Source organism: Bos mutus, chromosome 8, assembly GCF_027580195.1.
Source record: "Bos mutus isolate GX-2022 chromosome 8, NWIPB_WYAK_1.1, whole genome shotgun sequence".
Lineage (NCBI taxonomy): Eukaryota > Metazoa > Chordata > Mammalia > Artiodactyla > Bovidae > Bos > Bos mutus.
The window spans coordinates 27,780,599-27,799,330 of NC_091624.1; the positions used below are offsets into that span (position 1 = coordinate 27,780,599).

The following is an 18,732-nucleotide window of genomic DNA, read 5'->3' on the forward strand; positions in this document are numbered from 1 at the left end:
TGCAGAGGCCCCAGTTGTGGGGTCCAGCAGAGCAGATTCAGGCTGTGCAGCTGAACACTTTATCCCAGGGCCCAGCAAAGTCTGAGGTGCCAGGCAGCTGGGGCAGCCCCAGAGTGGGCCCAAAGTCTCCTCTGTGGCGGGCCCCTCCGGCTAGCTGCTCTTTCTCCCTAATCTTCGATCTTCACTGTGCCCTTCACTGTGCATCTGTTAGGGTGGGATGGGGGATCTGCTTTTGTTCATCTGTTGTAAATAACATCAGATTTAGACTGAAATCCTGCACACATTCTCGGGTGCCTGTCACTGGACTCGCTAAACTGCACGCCTGTGAACACTAAGACACCAAGAATGTTCTACGGGCACCTAAGGATGCTTGGTGCTGGGGCTGGTATTGCCAGGGTCTCAAAGGCTGCCCACTCTGACCAAGGGTCTCTTCTGCCTGCTCCTACAGGCTGGCTCAGGGTGCTGTAGCTTTGGGGTACAGGGAAGTACCTATGCCCTGTGGGCAATCCAAGGGCTTTCCAAGGGGAATGTTGGCAGCCAGGGCCTGGGCCTTGGTAGGGGGCCTGGCCTGACTGCCCACCCTTAAACCCAGCCCACCACACTGGTCCACTCCTCTCCCCAGTGTCCAAGACCCCCACCATCTTCACTGCAGAGTGGACAACAGCGAACGAGGCAAAAACGACAAAGACGTGGTTCTGTACAAAACCGGAAATATTTTTACTCTTTTAAAACTTTGATCTAAGTTACCTTAGACCTCATGGACTCGATACAAGAGTAATATGAATTGGGAAATAAAACACTTTAATAGCCACAATAAACTTTGTTAGAAATGTACATGTTGCCAAAATAATAATAATAAAATTAAAAAAATAAAAGAGAGGAAGAGAGAGAACAGCTTGATGGCCAGGTTAGATTATATAAATGTTCAACAAGGACAGGAAAGGAAACCTTCAAAACGCTGGGTCAGAATAGTCAGGGCCCCGTGAGGCTCGCCCCTTCCAGCCTCTGGGCCCCGGGGCTGTGTCCCCCAAACAGGATGAGCAAGGATGGCAAGGCCCACACAAAGCTGCCTCTCCTCATGGACAGAACACCCAGGGATGGGCATATAAACAAAGCTCATAAGAAATGTACAAATATAAAAAGCTACAAACATTAATAAATTACAGCATCACAAAACACAGAAACACTTCACAAGGTGCTAGTAAAATAACTGTACCCCACCCCCTTCATCAACAAGAAGGAAAGAAAGAGCTGGTATTCAAGTTGAAGATTCCTCTTCAAATGTGTCTGAAATAGATCTTTTGTGTACTGTTTGCTTCTGTCAAGACAGATATAAGGCTGCACAGACATCACTTGTTTTTCAGGCAATACCTTAGTTCCTAAAAGAAAAAATAATAATAATAACCATAATAATACAAAGAAAGAAGGAAAAGGAAAAGCATCGGAAACCCAACTGTTCATCATACTCGGCAAAAAACTCGTATAAATGTTAATGAAGGACTCTATAGAAAGAAATTCCTAAAGATACTTTTACTCTTATAAAAAAGAAGTTATTTAAAAAGCTATTTACACGCTACATTCTATGAAAAATATGCTTCAGGAAATACATCTAAAATTAAAATACAGGATTGCCTGAGAAACAAATCCAGCCCCTCCATGTCGATGGGCAGACGCGTGGTCCAGGAGCCACCCGTGCACTCGACAAGTGACAAGATAGAAGTGCCTGGCCCCAAGTCCTCGGCCACCCGGCCACCAACTGCCCCACCAGGCATATGGCGGAGTGCTTTGGCTGGGAAGTGCTTCTCGGAGTATAGATGGTCAGGCTGGATGAGGCCCACCCACGTGGCTTAGCCTGGGCCCCCGGGATGCCACACTGTGGCTGGGCCCAAGCCCTTCCCCGGGGACCCCATGATGGCTCCAGTTCGCCCCCACTGACACACTGACCCTGCTGCCAGCCCCAGCCGGCCCCAAGAAATGCCCCAGACATTCAGGGCACAATACCCACCATCCGGCCCACCACCCACTATCTGGAGAGCACAGAGGCTCCTCTCCTAACCGGACCGAACACTCTCTGGACTTGTCTGAGAATCACTTGGGAAGAAAAGGGGGGCACATACACACCCCGATTTCTCCTCCTCTTCCTCTCTAGTGTTCTTTGCCTTTTTTTAAGCCTCTGGAGGCTACCAGTCTGTGGCCAGCTCAGACTCTGGGCCTGGTGAGCATTGGCTCACTCCTCCTTCCTTGAAGGACTCATGCTGCCAGCAGAGCTGCAGAGGCCCTGCAATCACACCCATGCTCGGGGATGCCTGGAGGCTGTCCTGAAACTGGAATGGTCCTCAAACGGGCAGGGCCACGTTTCGGGAACTGGTCACTCTAAGCAACTTGAGAAAGGACGTCTGTCCACATTGGCAAGCTCCGCCTGCTGAAGCAACAGATGCTCATGTGAGGGGGGTGGTTGCTGGGAGGAGGCCAGGCCCTCCCTGGGTGAGGCAGCAAGGCCACCCTCCTGGGGGCTGATGTTCTAGCGGGGCTCCGGGGGTCCTGAGTGGAGCAGAAGGATCCTGGCTTTCCAAACTTTAAAGGAGTAGTTTTCCATTCCGATGAATTTTCAAAATTTTCCCAAGCCTCTGTTTGGCAGTGGCCATGCCCTTTTTTGTACGTTTTCCTGGTGGAGGTGGAGACACAAAAAAGACAGGTGAGTGAGAGGAGCAGCATATGGGGGGGTCTGTAATCCCTCACTGAGCCCACATCCTTTCTGTAAGATGGGCGTGCAATGCCCAAGCACAGTGAGCTCTGCATCCCTCCAAAACCATCAACTGTCGACAAAATGCCCCACTCAGAGACTGTGTCGACAAGGGGCTGGGGCATGGCGTGTGCAGCAGGGACAGTCCAGGGATGGCATTAGGGCAACCTGGAGCTACCCCCATGTCCATGGCTGGCTGGGGCTCACGGCCGGGGCACAGTGGGCCTGGGGTGACAGTGGGGGTACCATAGGACCCAGCCAACTGTCCCACTCCTAAATCACATGGAGGAGCCTGGGTCACCCTAGGCCACTCCCAGTGAACCCTCAACAAACCATCAACCACACTCTGTCTCCAAGCCAGGACCCAAAGCCAAGGCCCTGGTAGTCTAAAGGAATGGACCTAGCTCCAAGGTACCCAGAACCAGCCCCCACCCCCCCACCCCCCGGCGAGTAACCAGAGGTCTCAGTCTTGAAAGGAGCCATTTCTTTCACACACTGACTGAGGGCCTGGCCACAGAAACTCATGGCTGCAGGGACAGAGACCTATGGTCACTCACAGGCAACTCAGGGTCAGCAAGCAAGGTACCTTTGGCAGCGGTGTTGTTGGGGGATGATGAGGAGGGCCTCCTCTGCGTGAGGAAGACCCCGGGGGCCATGGGCTGAGAGGCACGGCCGGCTTGGGCCCCAGTGAAGGTGCCAGCTGCTGTGTACTCATGGTCGACCAGGCTGCTGCTGTGGGACTCTGGCGGGGGCTCAGGTGAGCTGCCCTCCTGTGAGGCCTGGCTGCTGGCCGTGCTGGTGGAGGCCGGAGTGGTGGAGGCCGGGGTGGTGGAGGCCGAGGTGGTGGAGGCCGAGGTGGTGGAGGCCGAGGTGGTGCTGGCTGAGGTGGTGCCGGCAGAGGCGGAGGCAGAGGGGGAGGTGGTGTTGGGAGCCAGCTTCCTTTTGGTGTTCTTTTTCTTTTTGCTTTTCTGCTCCTCCTTTGAACAAAGCATGCAGGTGTGTCACCGCACAGGGCTGGCCAGACCCAGACCCTGGGGAGCAGACTGCAACCTGGGAGCAGCCTGGTCTACTGTGGACAAGGCTTCTCCCATGGAGCTGAGCAAGTCAGCACTGCAGGAGCAAAAAGGGCTGGACCATGCCCAAGCCCATCTCCAGCCACCACGAGCCCTGCAGAACAGTTCTGGGGTCTGTGGAGGGACCACCAGGCCCTGCTCTGTGAGGCCAGCCATCCTGGACATGGGGACGTCCAGGACACAGCATCAGCACTCAGCTGTAGTGTGGACAGACCCTGCCCAATCTGAGCTCACCTACTGGAGGACATGTAGTATGGGCCCCTCCCCCATCTCCCGAACCCCCCATTCCCCACCACCCTACTGTGAGCTACCATGGGACTTCTGACACCAGTTTCCAGCTTCTCTGCTTCCCACTAGCATGGACCTGGGAGCCTGAAGGAACCAGGCCGTGACAGCCCCAGCCTGGGTGATCCCCGTGCATGAGAGTGGGGGGAGCAAAGGCACTGGGGAGCCCAAGCCCAGGCGGACGCTCCCCGTGCATGAGAGTGGGGGGCAAAGGCATCGGGGAGCCTAAGCCCAGGGGGACGCTCCCCGTGCATGACAGTGGGGGGAGCAAAGGCACTGGGGAGCCCAAGCCCAGGCGAACGCTCTCCTCACCTGCTGCGACAGTTTGGCTGCGGCAGCTGCCAGCCCAGTCTCAATGGAGGCCACTCTGGTCCCCTCGCGCACAGGCCTGTCTTGCCTTGGCACCGATGGGCCAACCCGCGCTGTAGGAAAGAAGGTCAGCCTTCCTCGAGTCGCCACCCAGTGCCTGAGCACCCTCCTGGATCTCCCAGCCTTGCCCTAATCTGTCCCTGAATCCCAGGGACAAGTCACATTTTGGGGAAGGTCAGCAATAGCCCCAACCTCGTGTGGGGGTGGTTGCCCTCCACCAGCAGGACAGGAAGGGTCAGGAAGGGAGTGTGTTAGGGGAACCAGACCCCACTCTGTTGGCTGCCATGCTGGGGGCCAGGGGCAAACGGGACCCACCCAGGGATGCTCGTCAAGGAGAGCCAAGGCAGAGGGCCAGCGCACCACAGCGACATTGCACTGCCCTACTGGCAGGAGCTGGGATGCCTCTGAGTGTTTGCGAGAGCACTTGGCTGAGGTCCTGGGATTGAAGTGGAGCCCAGTCGGGGCTCAACAGACACCCTGTCTGAGCCACAGAGCCAGTGGGTGTGCAACACGACTGCTGGCATTCCGTGTGGACAGAGCTCCCCTCCCAGCCCCCAGCACTACCTGTCGGGCTATAGGGGGCGTCATCCGAGCCTTTCCTCTTCTTGGACCGGGACTTGAAAACAGGACTGTCCTCATCCGACTCCAGGGAGGGGTAAACTAGAGGCGGAAAGAGGAGGAAGGACTGAGCTGCTGGTGTGGCCCCAGCAGGACGGGAGCTGCAGGCTGCTGGCAGACCCTATGACTGGCACCCCTGGGGCCGTCTTCAGGCTCCATAGTACCAGCCCTCCCGGAGTGGCTGTCCCATGCACAGGCACAGGTGGCCTCTGAAATCGTCCAGCCCAGGCACCCCTTGGGGTCCAGAGAGGCCAGACAATGGGTTCCATCCAGCCCCCATGGCCACCCAACCAGCCACGCCTATGCCAGCCTGGCCGCCACACCCACTTGAATGCCCAGTTCTCAAGACATCTCTTCTGTTACTGTCAGAGAAGGGAACCTCTGATGTCCATGGAGCCAGCTGGCTCTGAAGGACCCCAGACTCTCCTCGACAAGTCTCTAGAGCAGGGAGACCCACACAGCAGTCCTGGGTGACTCACTGGGTGCCTCCTCCTATTATCAATAGGTTTAACCCCCAGGACCTGACCCATGTCCCAAGGGCACCCCCAAAATGGAGTTCACCCCACTGTCAGACCATGACAGCCCCCGCCAGTGAGGCCTGGAAGTGTCCACCAGATAGGACAGGCCCAGCGTCACCGCGGGAGGGCTCTCTAGGACAGAGGTGCAGCCTCACACCATCAGGACTGCACTAAAGACAGGCCCTGCGCCATGCGGGCAGCACATGGCCCCTCGCCCTGAGAAGCACACCGCAGCCCGTGGGGACTGGGACATCCCGGGCAGTGGGCCAAGGCATGGAGGTGGGTCCTTGCTCCAAGTCTCCTCCCAGGCAGCCAACAGCAACTCCTTCAGATCGTATTGGAACCTGAAGCGCTGGGCCTGGAGGGGCTACGGTGTGAGGTGAGTGGCCATGCCCCTGAGCAGAGGCCACAGCTATGGCCCAGTTGCCAACTTACTGCCCACCTCAGACTCAGGCCACAGAGCCACTCTGGGCCTTGGTTTCTGTTTACACAGACGCAGAATGGATGTGGTCTCAATGTGTCTATGAAATGGTATAGCCACTTCATAGTGGCTATACCTTCTCAGAAGGTGCCTTAGGCAGCGACCCAGGCAGACACCACAGATACAGGCCACACAAAACCCCCCGCAGTAGCACTATTCACAACTGCCGAAAGGTGGAAGCCATCCAAGTGCCTGGGGATGGACAAAGGGATAAACAAATGTGGTGTGTCCACACAGTGGAATGTTATCCAGCTAGTAAAAGGAACAAAGCTGACATGTGCTACAATGTGGATGGAGCCTAAAGAGTATGCTAAGGAGGACTTCCCTGGTGGTATAGAATCCATCTGCCAATGCAGGGGACACAGGTTCAATCCCTGGTCCAGGAAGATTTCACATGCTCTGGAGCAACAAAGCCCGTGTGACACAACCAATGAAGCCTGCACGTGCCAGAGCCCACACACCGCAGCTACTGAGCTTGTGTGTTGCAAGTACTGAAACCTGTGTGACTAGATGAAGCCTGGGCATGCCAGAGCCCACACACCGCAGCTACTGAGCTTGTGTGTTGCAAGTACTGAACCTGTGTGCCTAGAGCCTGTGCTCCTCAACAAGAGAAGCCACCACAATGAGAAGCTGGTGCACCGCAAGGAAGGGTCGACCCCGCTCACCGCAACTAGAGAAAGCCCACACGCACCAATGAAGACCCAGTGCAGCCAAAAAAAAAAAAAATGCATAAATAAATGAATAATGTGTTACTATAAGTTTAAAAAAAAAAGACTATGCTAATGAAAGAGGCCAAGCACCAAAGACCAAGTACTGTGCAATTCTGTTCACATGACACATCCAGATGAGAAAAATCTATGAGTTGGCATAAATCAGTGTAAATCACGGAGAAGGCAATGGCACCCCACTCCAGTACTTTTGCCTAGAAAATCCCATGGACAGAGGAGCCTGGTAGGCTATAGTCCATGGGGTCACTAGAGTCGGACACGACTGAGCGACTTCACTTTCACCTTTCACTTTCATGCACTGGAGAAGGAAATGGCAACCCACTCCAGTGTTCTTGCCTGGAGAACCCCAGGGACGGGGAAGCCTGGTGGGCTACCGTCTATGGGGTCGCACAGAGTCGGACACGACTGAAGCGACTTAGCAGCAGCAGCAGTAGCAGCAGCGTAAATCAGGGGAGGCAAATTGACTCTTAATGGACAGAGGGCAGGGTTTCCTTTGATGAAATGTTCTCCAGTTGGGGGTGCTGACGGCAGCAGACCCATCCCTCTGAATACACTAAGCACCACTGAGTTGCATGCTTCTAAAGGGCAACATCTAAGGCCTGTGAATTACATCCGCAAGAGGGTCTGGCTCCCAGCACCCAGGACAGGCACCTCTCCCTGCACAGCAGCACTCACCATAGTCCGAGTCCTTGAAGCAGGCGTCCAGGTGGTCCTGCTCCTCCTCATAATCGTCCAGGTCCACGCTGTTCTTGGCCGCCCTCTTCAGCAACCGCTTGCCTGCGCTCTTCCCACCAGCCCCGTTCTTCCGGGCACCATGGGCGGCCAGCGAGCTGCCCTTGGCCTGGCCAGCACCCCACGTGGTCTGCAGGCAGGAGTCGGAAGCCTGCAGGTTGGCCATGGACAGCATTCCCTGAATGGCTTCCTGTGTGCTGGGGGAGGCGGGGGGCTGGCTGGAGGCACAGAGAGACAGGCACTCAGCCCATGGCCCACACATCCTCCCTCTCAGCAGCCAGCAGAGGGCGTGGGGGGAGGACGGTGGGGGCTGATCATTTCCCCATAGAAAGGACCAGCTACCCGCTTCCTCTACCCTCTGCCCCCCATCCCCCAACATCGAAGGGAGAGCTGGAGGCCTTGGGACAGAGAGGGGCATAAATAGAGAAAAAAGGGAGGGGAAAGTGGAGGGAGGGGACGAGGGAGAGGCAGACAAAGGTGCTCCTGATCTCTCCCATCATGAGGTCAATAAGCAGAATCCCCCCAAGGACCCAGGCCACCTCTCCCTCCCTCTTCCATTCTCTGTGCACCCCTGCGCCCACCATGGGCTCCTGCACTAAGCCCCAGTCGTGGGTGCTTCCCCCACATCTCATCCAGCACCTGAGATGGAGCGGCTCAGCCCGCTCCCTCCCATGGCACTCGATCTCCCCAGGTGACCCACACCATCTTTTTATGACTGCATCTGCACCCACACCCTCACCCTTGCCCATCACCCCAGACATTTTTCCACCTGGGTCAGGAGAGTCCACCCCAGCCTCTGGGGAGCCTGGCCATACCTCTCACTGCCCCCTGGTTCCTGAGGAAGCAGGGCCTGGAATGGCGCAATGCTTGGCTCTCCTCCCTGGTCACAGACCCAGGAGGCCCAGGAGGCCCAGCAGTGGGCCCGTCTTGCATGTGTGACACTCAGGCCCCCTCCAGCCTGCCCCATGTGCCCCTGGGGGATGGACACACCCACAGGGCTGCCAGAACACAAAAGCAGCACCCAAAAGTGTACCCACAGAACCACGCTGGTGGTTCTGCATGGTCCCTGCCCCCTCCCCAACTTCCAAGAAGTGTTTGAAGCATCTCTAGTAAGACATTAAAATGAGAAGAAATCCCTGCTCAGACATAAAGTTCCCAAGACTGAGGTTGGAGAGTAAAGGGAGATAGAGCTGGCCCCAGGAAGCACAGACACAGAGGGTGGTCCCCTGTGTTCCTGGGGGCCCACCGAGACAAGCTTGGACAAAAGTCATCCTGCGAGGGGTACTGCTGGGCTCCAGGCCAGGGACTCTGCCCTAAGCCAGGAGGCAGCGACGGGCGGGCGCCTCTCTGGGCAGTCCTCCATGAATACCGCTTCCCCCAGCCCCACCCAAGACGTACTGGACCGCAGTGTTTTGGGCTTTTGCTAGAAGCGGATGGATTATGGTTCCAAAGCCACAAACAGTGGGAAAAATCAAGTATGATCAGACCGCTGTGGAGAGTTAGGAGCTCTCCACCAGACCTTCCACCTGCCCCAGTGTCCTCCCAACCCCCACTGTCCCGTGCCATGAAGGCAGAGGGATACCCAGACCCAGTCAGGAGCACATGGCATTTGGGAGTGGTAGTATCATTGCTATACCATCATCACTGATGCTTTCTGAGCAGGGATGGACCCCCCCACCCCCAGCCCGGCCAAGTACGAGAGCCAGCAAGAGCTGATAGATGGCCCCCCACGCTCTGCACCAGGCTCTCCAGTGCTCTGCAGATGAGGCCCTGAAGGTCCCAGGCATCCTCACCCAGCCTTATGGCCTGGACAAATGCCAGGCTTCCTGCAGGGATGGCAGGGTGGGGGCCAGGACACCCACCACGAGGGTCCTCCGGGAGCCAGCATGGAAGCCAGCCGCCTGCCTGTGCCATCTGGACGTCGTGGTCCCAGCCCAGCTCAGCTGCAACTGAGAGGGAGGGGTCTTGGAGCCCAGGGCTGCAGACTGGCCACGTGGGCCGGCAAATCAAGGAGCAAAGTCTAACCAGTGTGCATGGAAAATAATACCTTAATCCTCCAATTATCATACCAAAATCCTCTCCTTCCCCCCCGGCGGTAAACACTAAGCAAACCATCCACAAGAAATTAACATATTTTCCTCCATTTTCTTCAGCTGTTTTTTCCAAAAAAGCAAATACTTAAAACAGAGCAAATGGACCATCAAACACTGACCTACACTCCAAATGGGAGACTTGGGAAAGGAACTGCCTGCGGCGGCCAAGGAGGCCAGCCCCGGCAGGCACACGTGCACGTGTGCAGGCGTGTGTGAGCACACACGTGTGTACCTACAGATCAGTTCACAGCGCGTCCACAGACTGGCCGCCCTCTCCCAACAGGCCATGCCCTTGCTCAGTCAGGAGCCCAGGCTGCAGGCCCTGTGTCCCAGCTCCGGGCAGAGTTCTGGCACCAGCCTCATCTGCCCTCATCCAGTTTTGGGGGGAGCTCTCCATGGAGCTCACAGGGGACCTGGGTGAGCATCATTCCGTCACTGAGGTGCCAGCTAGCCAGAGCATTCCCAGAAGAGAGGCACCTCTGAAGAGATGTGGGGCCAGCCCGGGCACCAGCCCCTCCAGCAGAAGGGGGCTCACAGCCAGGCTTCTCCTCCCGGCAAAGGGGTCTCAGGCCAGGGTCCCTCCTGCCACCACCGAGGCATCTCTGCAGTTGAGGGGCTTGGGTCTGCCTTATCTACAGAAACCACTTCATGCTGAACAGGAAATCTGTACCCCACAGCTCTGTAGCAGCCTCCAACCATACTCCACTCCCATGAGAAAAGGCACCTATGGCTATCTGTGAGCATAACACTGCACAAAAAATGATAATCTGTGAAAGAAAATACAACCATTTGATTTAGGAAGAACGCTTTTCAATCAAGCCCTAATCCTCCTGCTGGGGCCCCACTGTCTGAGATGGGGCAGACATGTGCCTCCACCGGCCCAGGTAGCCCTCAGACCTTAATCCTGGTAGCACGGGCTGAAAGGCAGATCTGGAGGACCAAACCCGGATCAGACCACGTAAGCCCTGCCTCCCTCAGGCCAAGTCACCCCCCCTGGCTGGATGACACCATCTAGCAAGGTCAGCCTTCCAGAACCCCCACGCTTAGGCTCCATCATTAGCAAATGGAGACGCTAGTCCTGCCTCTGCTGCCTCCTAGCTGTGTGGCCTTGAGCAAGTCACCTAAGCTCTCTCAGCCTCAGTTTCCCCATCAATGCAGCAGGAATCTCCTGATGACTCAAGAACTAAGAGGGGAGCCAGCCCTCACCATGGTAGCAGACACTTCCAGAATGGGGAGGCTGCAGGGGACACAGGCCCCCGTCCCTTGGTCTGTCTGTGGTACTTGTAGAAATTCCATGTGGAAAAAAAAAAAATGTCCCATGATGCTTAAAAGCAAGAGCCAACTGGGGCCAATTGGGACCAAAAAGGAATTTAACTGGGACCATCCTGAGAAAAGGGGCTTCCCTGGTGGCCCAGTGGTAAAGAATCCACCTACAAGGCAGGAGACTCGGGTTCAATCCCTGGGTTGCGAAGATCCCCTGGGGAAGGAAATGGCAAACCACTCCAGTATTCTTGCCTGGGAAATCCCATGGACAGAGGAGCCTGGTGGGCCACAGTCCATGGGGTGACAAAGAGTCAGGTATGATTGAGCAACTAAATAACGACAATCATGAGAAAAGCCCCATGGCCTCCCATCCAATGCAAAAGCCCAAGAGAATTAATCCATTTCTCTCAAATCAAAGGATTGAAACTGGGCAGGCCTAGGCAGGGAGGACTACCTGAGCTGAGCAGACACATGTCCTGGCCTGCCTGATCGCCTGGAAGCTCAGGGCCTCCAGGAAAGGGCAGTATATACACCAGCAGTGAGTGGGCTCCTGAGGCCTCACATGTGGACTCAAACAGGTCTCAAGGGTAGCCTGGCTTAGCTCCCACACACTCCCAGTTGGGGTGGGAATCTGGGACCCTGGCCTATCCAGCCCTTTCTCATGGAATGGGCTCTCACATCCCAAGCTCTGAAGCCATCATCTCCCTTGCTGCAGATGACGGCTCTGCAGGGAAGCCAGCTTGGAGTCCCAGAGAGGCCCATGAATGCTCTTTACCCTAACACCAGGCAGACACTGTGGAATTTTCTTAGGTCATTTTTATGGCATTTGGGAAATGACGAGGCAGAGACAGCTGGACGTCCCAGTCTGGAAAAACCCTGATACCCTCCAGGTACCCAGCCTGGCCCTGCTTTCCCGCAGGCACACAGATATGGAGGCCCCACAGACTCCTCACACAGGAGCTCTGCAACACGAAGGACCTACATAGCCAGCCCCCGCTCACCTCCCTGGCCACCTGGCACCACCTCTGCCAGGCAGGGGTCCCACTCTGACTGTCCAGCCTCCAGGACATGGGCTGATGGAGCCCTGTTTGGCCCAACTCTGTGGAAGCACCCAGTCCCCCCAGTTCCCTGAGGGGACTAGGCCTACCTGTTGGGGTTGTACTCGAGTGCGCCAACCTCCTCGCTGGCCTGAAGCAGGTCCAGGATGCCCGCGGCCGAACCCCCGCTGTCCTTCTTCACTTTGGCATTGCGGGCGGGCTTGGTGTCCGTGTCTATGTGCAGTGAGCCCTCATCAGAGGAGTCATCGCTCTGCTGTAGGGACAGAGCAGCCAGTCAGAAAAGGGCTTGGGGGTAGGGATGGGACTGTTTCACTCCAGTGAGAAAAAGAGGTTTTTAAAGAGCTTGTCCTTGTGCTGAGCACCGGGAGGCTGACTGACCAGACACACAATGCAGAGCATGGGCGCCTGAGCTTTGTGCTGGGAGCCTGCAGCCCCAACTGCAGCACTGTGCCAGATGAGCCCTGGTTTACAGAACCTTATGTGAGAGCTCCAGTATTGAGCACAGATACAAGAAGAGTTGCCGTGGTTGGACAGGGATCAGGTGGGTGAACCTGCGCCTGAAGGACACCTGTTAACAGCCCCTGGCAGGTGGCTCCGCAGGGACACCCTGGGCTCTGCAGGTATGGTATCACCCGTCTTCCTGGAACTTGGCTTCCTGGGAGATGGCCATCACATCCTGGGCTGGACACGCGTGGCCTTGGAGGCCATCTAACTTAACCACCATACCTCAGTGCAAGACCCACCCCCCAGCAGCCTGGCCTGCTACCCTCTGTACTACCATCCTCAAGCATCAGGGAAACTCGTGGATCTGACTGAGGAGCGCAGCTCCAGAGGCCCCACCACTCAGACACCTGTAGACCTTCCACGAGCCCCGACTTTGCTTCTGCCCCTTTGTGCAGGGCCCCAGGGTTCACAGTCCCACATCTGGAGCCCAGCCAGCTTCCCCAGGAAAACTTCCCCTCTGCACTCCACCCAGAAGGCTCAGTCAGAGATGCCCCACCAAGTGGTAGGCGGGCCACTGCCTCAAGAACAGCCAGACACAGAGATGGCTATCTTGCTCACTCCCGTGACCAGTGTCCCAGAAGGCAGTCGCTTACCTTGTAGAGCGCCGAGTCCAGCTTTGGCTTTGTAACGGGCGTGGGCAGCGGCTCCTTCTTGTCCAGTAGGACTGAAAGCAGAGCAGATGGGAGTCAATGGCAACTTTGGAGGGGCACAGGGGGACCCTAGTCCAGCCACATCCAACGCCCACTCCACATGCCCAGGATGGCTCCTACGGGGCTGGGTCTGCCCCCTCCCCGTGTCCCCCCAACTCACAGGACAAGTCCCTCTTCGGAGCATTTTTCTTTCTCCTAATAGGGAATTCGTCAATCTTGAGCTCCCCATCATCCGACACATATTCATACTCATCCCGCACCGGCTGGGGCTTGTCCTCCTTGAAGTTCTGCAAGGCCCCGAACACCCCTGGGCCGGGCTGTGGCTTGAGGGCCTTGGAGCTGGGGTGGGAGAAAAGGGCCGGTCAGTGGGCATCTGCACAGCCTGGCCAGTGCCCCCAGCACTCCACCCCTCAACAGGCCTTGGAAGACCAACAGTAAGGGCTGGACCCCTCCCAACCCTACAGCCTCCTCTCCAATGCCATGACCCCAGCAAGGATAGCACACAACCCACGAGGTACATGCCCGGCCCTTTCTCAGGCTGTGTGAGGTTGTGCCCCTAACTGCCCCCTGATCCTCGCTGCTGGACGAGTGCTGGACTTCCGTCAGCCTGCCCTGGGCCTGATACAAGCTCAGAGTCAGACACAGCCAGTGCCAACTGGCCTGGGTTTTTTATTCACACAGATATTATGGAAAAATAATTTCAGGGCTGAGGTGTAGGAACAATGTAACAAATCTCCCTCCTGGGGCCACAGGGCTACTGCAAACGAGCAGAGTCCGATGCTCCAGCTGCTGCCCCCGGGGTCAGCTGAGGGCACAAGTGCACACTCAGCAGTGGGGAAGAGCAGGCAGGGCACAGGCGTCTGCAATTCCCAATGGGCACAGCTCCGGTTCCCAACAGTGGAAATACCGAGGACAGCTGGCAGTGAGCCCTGCTGGGTGTGGGCATGAGTTACATCATGCAACACACACACACGTGTACACACACATACCCGTGTACATACACATACCCGTGTACACACATGGTTATAGAATCATGTCTCCTTTTCTCCCTTCCATTTCTAAACTCTAGCACGGTCAGTCAGTCATACAGTTAATGCCGTCAAAAGCTCCCCGGGACCCACCAGCTGAGCTTCAGATAAGTCAAGGACATGCCCAGGGCCGTGAAGTCATGACAACAGATCCAACCCATCTGCTTGCCAAGAGGCCTTGGCACACTGCCACGAGCTCTTGGGAAAAGCAGGCCCACCTGTGCCGGGCCCTGCGCGCACACCAGACACTGATGGCTGTGTCCCGCGGCCTGAAAGTGGCCTTCTCCCATTTTGCAGATGAGAAAACTCAGATCCACAGGCGCAAAGTGGCCCCGTTCCCACTGGGATGTGTCTACCTCCTGTTTGTTAGGCACCCACGCTGCACTTTGGATTTAGCATACAACTGCCAGAAGGCCAGCGAGGGGCTTCTCGGTGGGTACAGGGCTCCTGGCCCACCCACCTCCCATCTGGCCAGCCCACCACACTGGTCAGCCGACCGAGATCCCTTACACAGTCTGGGACCTAGACACACCAGCTCACACACACAGACCCACCCAGGCTGGGTGCCCCACCTCTCAGCTTAGGGCCATCTCCTCCAGGAAGCCCTCCCACCAATTCCCTTGGGCACCCACGGACTCCATAGCACCCCAGGCCCCACAAATCCTCCTTCCATGGCCCCAATCACAGCCATAATTTCAGGTGGATTTGAGAGTACTGGGCTCATACCAGCCTCTCCTCACTGCCCTCTGGACTCCTAGGCCAAGATCCTGACCCCTACGATGTCCTCTGTGACAGCCCAGGACAGCACTTGGCTAGTATCTGCCCAATCATACCCTCCCCTCCTTGCCGCACACACCACTGCTCCCTGCCTACCTACCTGAGCTCTTTGGTTTAGGAGGCAGGAAAGGGGTCAGCCTGGTGAGGCCCTCATGAGGGGTGTGCCTGTCCTCTAGCTCAGAACAGAGGCTCATCTGCAGAGTCCTCCAGGCGAGTGTATGTGTGTGTATGAGGTGTGCACAAGCAGAGCATGTGTGTGTGTGATGTGGAGAGGAGATGCTCAGGGTATGTGTGGCAACATGTGGTGCGTGTACAACCAACCCCTCCTGGCACAAGCACTCACGTACCCAAGCAGTTTCTTGTTGGAGAAGGAGAAGGAGAACTTGGTGTCCTTGTTCCCTGACAGAGGAGACTTCTCCAACTTCTGCTCTTCCTCCATCTTCAGCAGGGAGTCGGGTTTGCTGTTCTGAAAAGCAAACCCAGGACCGTCCCTGAACCCCATACAGGTGCCCAGTGGGCAGAGGCAGCAGGACAGGCCAGCCTCCTCCCTCTGACATGTCACCCAAGGACCCAGGCCCACCACAGCCCCAGGTCCACAGGAACTGCCCTTGGATACAGACCAGCTCCAGGACTGCCAGCTCGAACCGGGGCAGGCCACTAAGGGCAACAGCGTCCATCCTCTTAGGCTAAGATGTGCCCACACCAACCCTCAGAAGGTGGCTCCAGGAGGCCACGTGCACACCCAGACCCTCAAAGACCTTCACAGCACACACCCTGACACACCCCACACGCGCCACCAAGCCCACACCTGCCTCACACACCACCTTCTTTCACTAACAGCCCTCCCTGAGGGTAGACTCACTCACCAGCACACCTGCACACACACACACCTCACCTTATACTTCCATTTGGCCTCTGACTTGCTCTTAGTTTGCTCTCGGATTTCCAACCGCTCCACGTCATTCTGCGTGCTGATCACCTCCTTGTTGGGCACACTCAGGACATTCTTTGTGGCCTAGAAAATACTAGCCATGATCTAGTAGCAGACATGGGAGGGCAGCAGGGTCCATCAGGCTACAATACAAAGTCCCTACAGCACAGAGTCCCCACCTCCTGCTTGCCTACATACATCAGTTCATCCATCCATCAATATACCCAACCACATATCCAACTAGCCATCCGTCCATCTGCCCACCCATCCAATTATCCCCCATCCATCTATCTACTACTCACCATCCACTATCCACCCACCCACCATCCACTATCCACCCACCCACCCATCCATCCACACCATCCATCCACCCACCCACCCATCCAATTATCCACCGCACACCTATCCACCACCCACCATCTACCTATCCACCACCCACTATCCACTATCCACCTATCCACCACCCACCCATCCAATTATCCACCTCACACCTATCCACCACCCACCATCCACTATCTACCTACCCACCCACCATCCATCCACCCACCCATCTAATTATCCACCATCCACCTATCCACCCACTCACCATCCACTATCCACCAACCCACCCACCCACCATCCACCCACCCACCCATCCATCCACACCATCCATCCATCCACCCACCCATCCAATTATCCACCACACACATATCCACCACCCACCATCCACCTATCCACCACCCACCATCCACTATCCACCTATCCACCCACCCACCATCCACTACCACCTATCCACCCACCCACCATCCACCCACCCACCCATCCATCCACACCATCCTTCCATCTACCCACCCATCCATCCACCCATCCATCCAATTATCCACCACACACATATCCACCATCCACCTATCCACCACCCACCATCCACTATCCACCTATCCACCCACCCACCATCCACTCCACCTATCCACCCACCCACCATCCACTATTCACCTATCTACCCACCCACCATCCACTATCCACCTATCCACCCACCCACCATCCATCCACACCATCCATCCATCCACCCACCCATCCACTCATTCATTCACCAACCATTCATCCATCCACTCACCCACTCATAAATCATTCACCCACCCATTCATTCAACCACTCTTCCTCCTCCTACCCTTCCTTCCTCCCTCTCTTCTTTCCATCCACTCATCCATCTATTAATTCATACATTCATCTGCCCTCTTTGCATTGAGAAAAGGAAAAACCATTTGTCCCACTTAAGCCCTGAAACATCGGGTAATGATGTTCCACTAGCAGGAAACCATTCAGTATGGCCTGTTGTTAGAGACTCACTGTTCCCAAAGTCCATACCTAAGACCCTCTACTCACACTGATGGGACTTCAAGGCCAGGCCTGCTCTCTTACTGCCACAGGGGCTCAGGGCCCCAAGGAAGCCTGGCCCATCATCACCTCCACTCCTGCCTCCCCATTGCCCTCCACTGGGTGCCTCACCCACCTTTAGGTTTCAGCCAATGTCTAGGCCCCAGGGAAGACTCAGCCGGCTTGTCCCCCCAGGTGACCCTTGATGGTACCACCCTGACCCAGGACAGACTCCGCTGCCTTTATCATGAGGGTCTCTCCCCAGCTGCCCACTACACCAAGCTTGCTGGGGCAGAGCCCAGCTGCCCTGGGTCTCCAGCACAAGGACACAGCAGGTCCAGCACCAGCCCACAGGCCCGCTCCACGGAGGTGTCTGCAGGCCCACTGACTACAGGTAGGGAGGTCAAGACCACCCACCTTGCCCTTCTTAGGAGGCTCGATCTTGGTCAGTGCCTCCTTGGTGTGGGCCTCCAACAGGTCCAGGTTGGGGATGGTGGGTGATGCTGAGCCCCTGCACTTCTTCCCTTTCTTCTTGCTCCCATCCTTGAGCTTCAGTGACTTGGGAGGCTTGGGGGGCTTGGGGGGCTTAGGAACTTTGGACGGCTTGGGCATCTTCACGGTTTTGGGAGTCTTTTTTTTGGACACTTTCTCCAGGAAGGACCGCGGAGGGCTGGCCTCAATGGGGGATGGGGGCTCCTCCTTTTCCCGGTCCCCAAAACAGACCTCGTCTGAGGAGACAGCCGCAGTTACTTCAGGTCGGGAGGCCTTGGAGGCATTCTGGGAAAAGGACAGGAAGAGGTGACCAAGAGTGCCCTGCTAGGAGGGTCTCACAGCCCCAGGCCATGGGGAACAGGCAGAAAAGGAGCATCTGTCTACATCACTGGTGACACACTCACACGTATCCTACACCATCTGTATAACAGGCTCACACCCATCTACACCGTCTATGAACACAGTCACACCATCCATACCATCCGTGTGACAATTTCACACCTGTCTCACACCATCCACATCAGCAGCCACTTGACCACTCTACCTCCTTGGTGGGGACTGCTGTCCCACCCCAAGGCACGGGGAGGCTGGGGGCTGGACAGGCTCGCACAAGCTGAGCCTCAAGGGGCTGAAGCAGTCCTTGCGGCAGAGTCATCCCCCTCCACGGGGGGCTACACAGCATCCCCACACTCTCTCATTCCCGAGGATCCCACCAGGAGACTGTGAGTCTGCCACCAGGGCCGAGGATCCAGCGTCATCGTGCAGCTGACCCTGCCCCAGAGGGCTGGGGGAGGGGATGCTTCCCATGTGCCCGACCCTCGCAGGATAACCAGGGAAGACAGGCAGAGACATCCCTCAAGCAGGGTCAGCAGGCCACCAGGGTGAGCCCTACCTCACTGAGCCGGATCTCTTTGGCGAGGTCTTTGATGAGCTGCGAGGGTTTGAAGTGCTCTGGGAGCTCGTCCTCATGTTCTGCCAAAGCCTGCAGGATAGCCCATGCACAGGGTCAGCTGCCAAGTCTGGGCACAGATGCCCA

At 56.6% G+C, this 18,732-nt stretch overlaps 1 protein-coding gene across 2 annotated transcripts in view; it reads right to left on the bottom strand.

Moving 5' to 3' along the window:
- Positions 1-693: 693 nt before the first annotated feature.
- PHF2 (PHD finger protein 2) overlaps positions 694-18,732 on the bottom strand; it is a 93,043-nt gene continuing 75,004 nt past the window's right edge. The window contains exons 11-22 of one of the 2 annotated variants that reach the window (XM_070375251.1): positions 18,589-18,678; positions 17,622-17,981; positions 15,816-15,935; positions 15,268-15,386; positions 13,276-13,454; positions 13,059-13,129; positions 12,051-12,211; positions 7,491-7,765; positions 5,035-5,130; positions 4,414-4,523; positions 3,330-3,720; positions 694-2,665 (exon numbers count right to left, since the gene is read on the bottom strand). In XM_070375251.1, the coding sequence (XP_070231352.1) occupies positions 2,577-2,665; positions 3,330-3,720; positions 4,414-4,523; positions 5,035-5,130; positions 7,491-7,765; positions 12,051-12,211; positions 13,059-13,129; positions 13,276-13,454; positions 15,268-15,386; positions 15,816-15,935; positions 17,622-17,981; positions 18,589-18,678 (2,061 nt within the window). In that variant the 3' untranslated portion in view covers positions 694-2,576. Of the gene's footprint in view, positions 2,666-3,329; positions 3,721-4,413; positions 4,524-5,034; positions 5,131-7,490; positions 7,766-12,050; positions 12,215-13,058; positions 13,130-13,275; positions 13,455-15,267; positions 15,387-15,815; positions 15,936-17,621; positions 17,982-18,588; positions 18,679-18,732 lie in introns of both variants that reach the window. The other variant, XM_070375250.1, reaches the window with a different exon arrangement.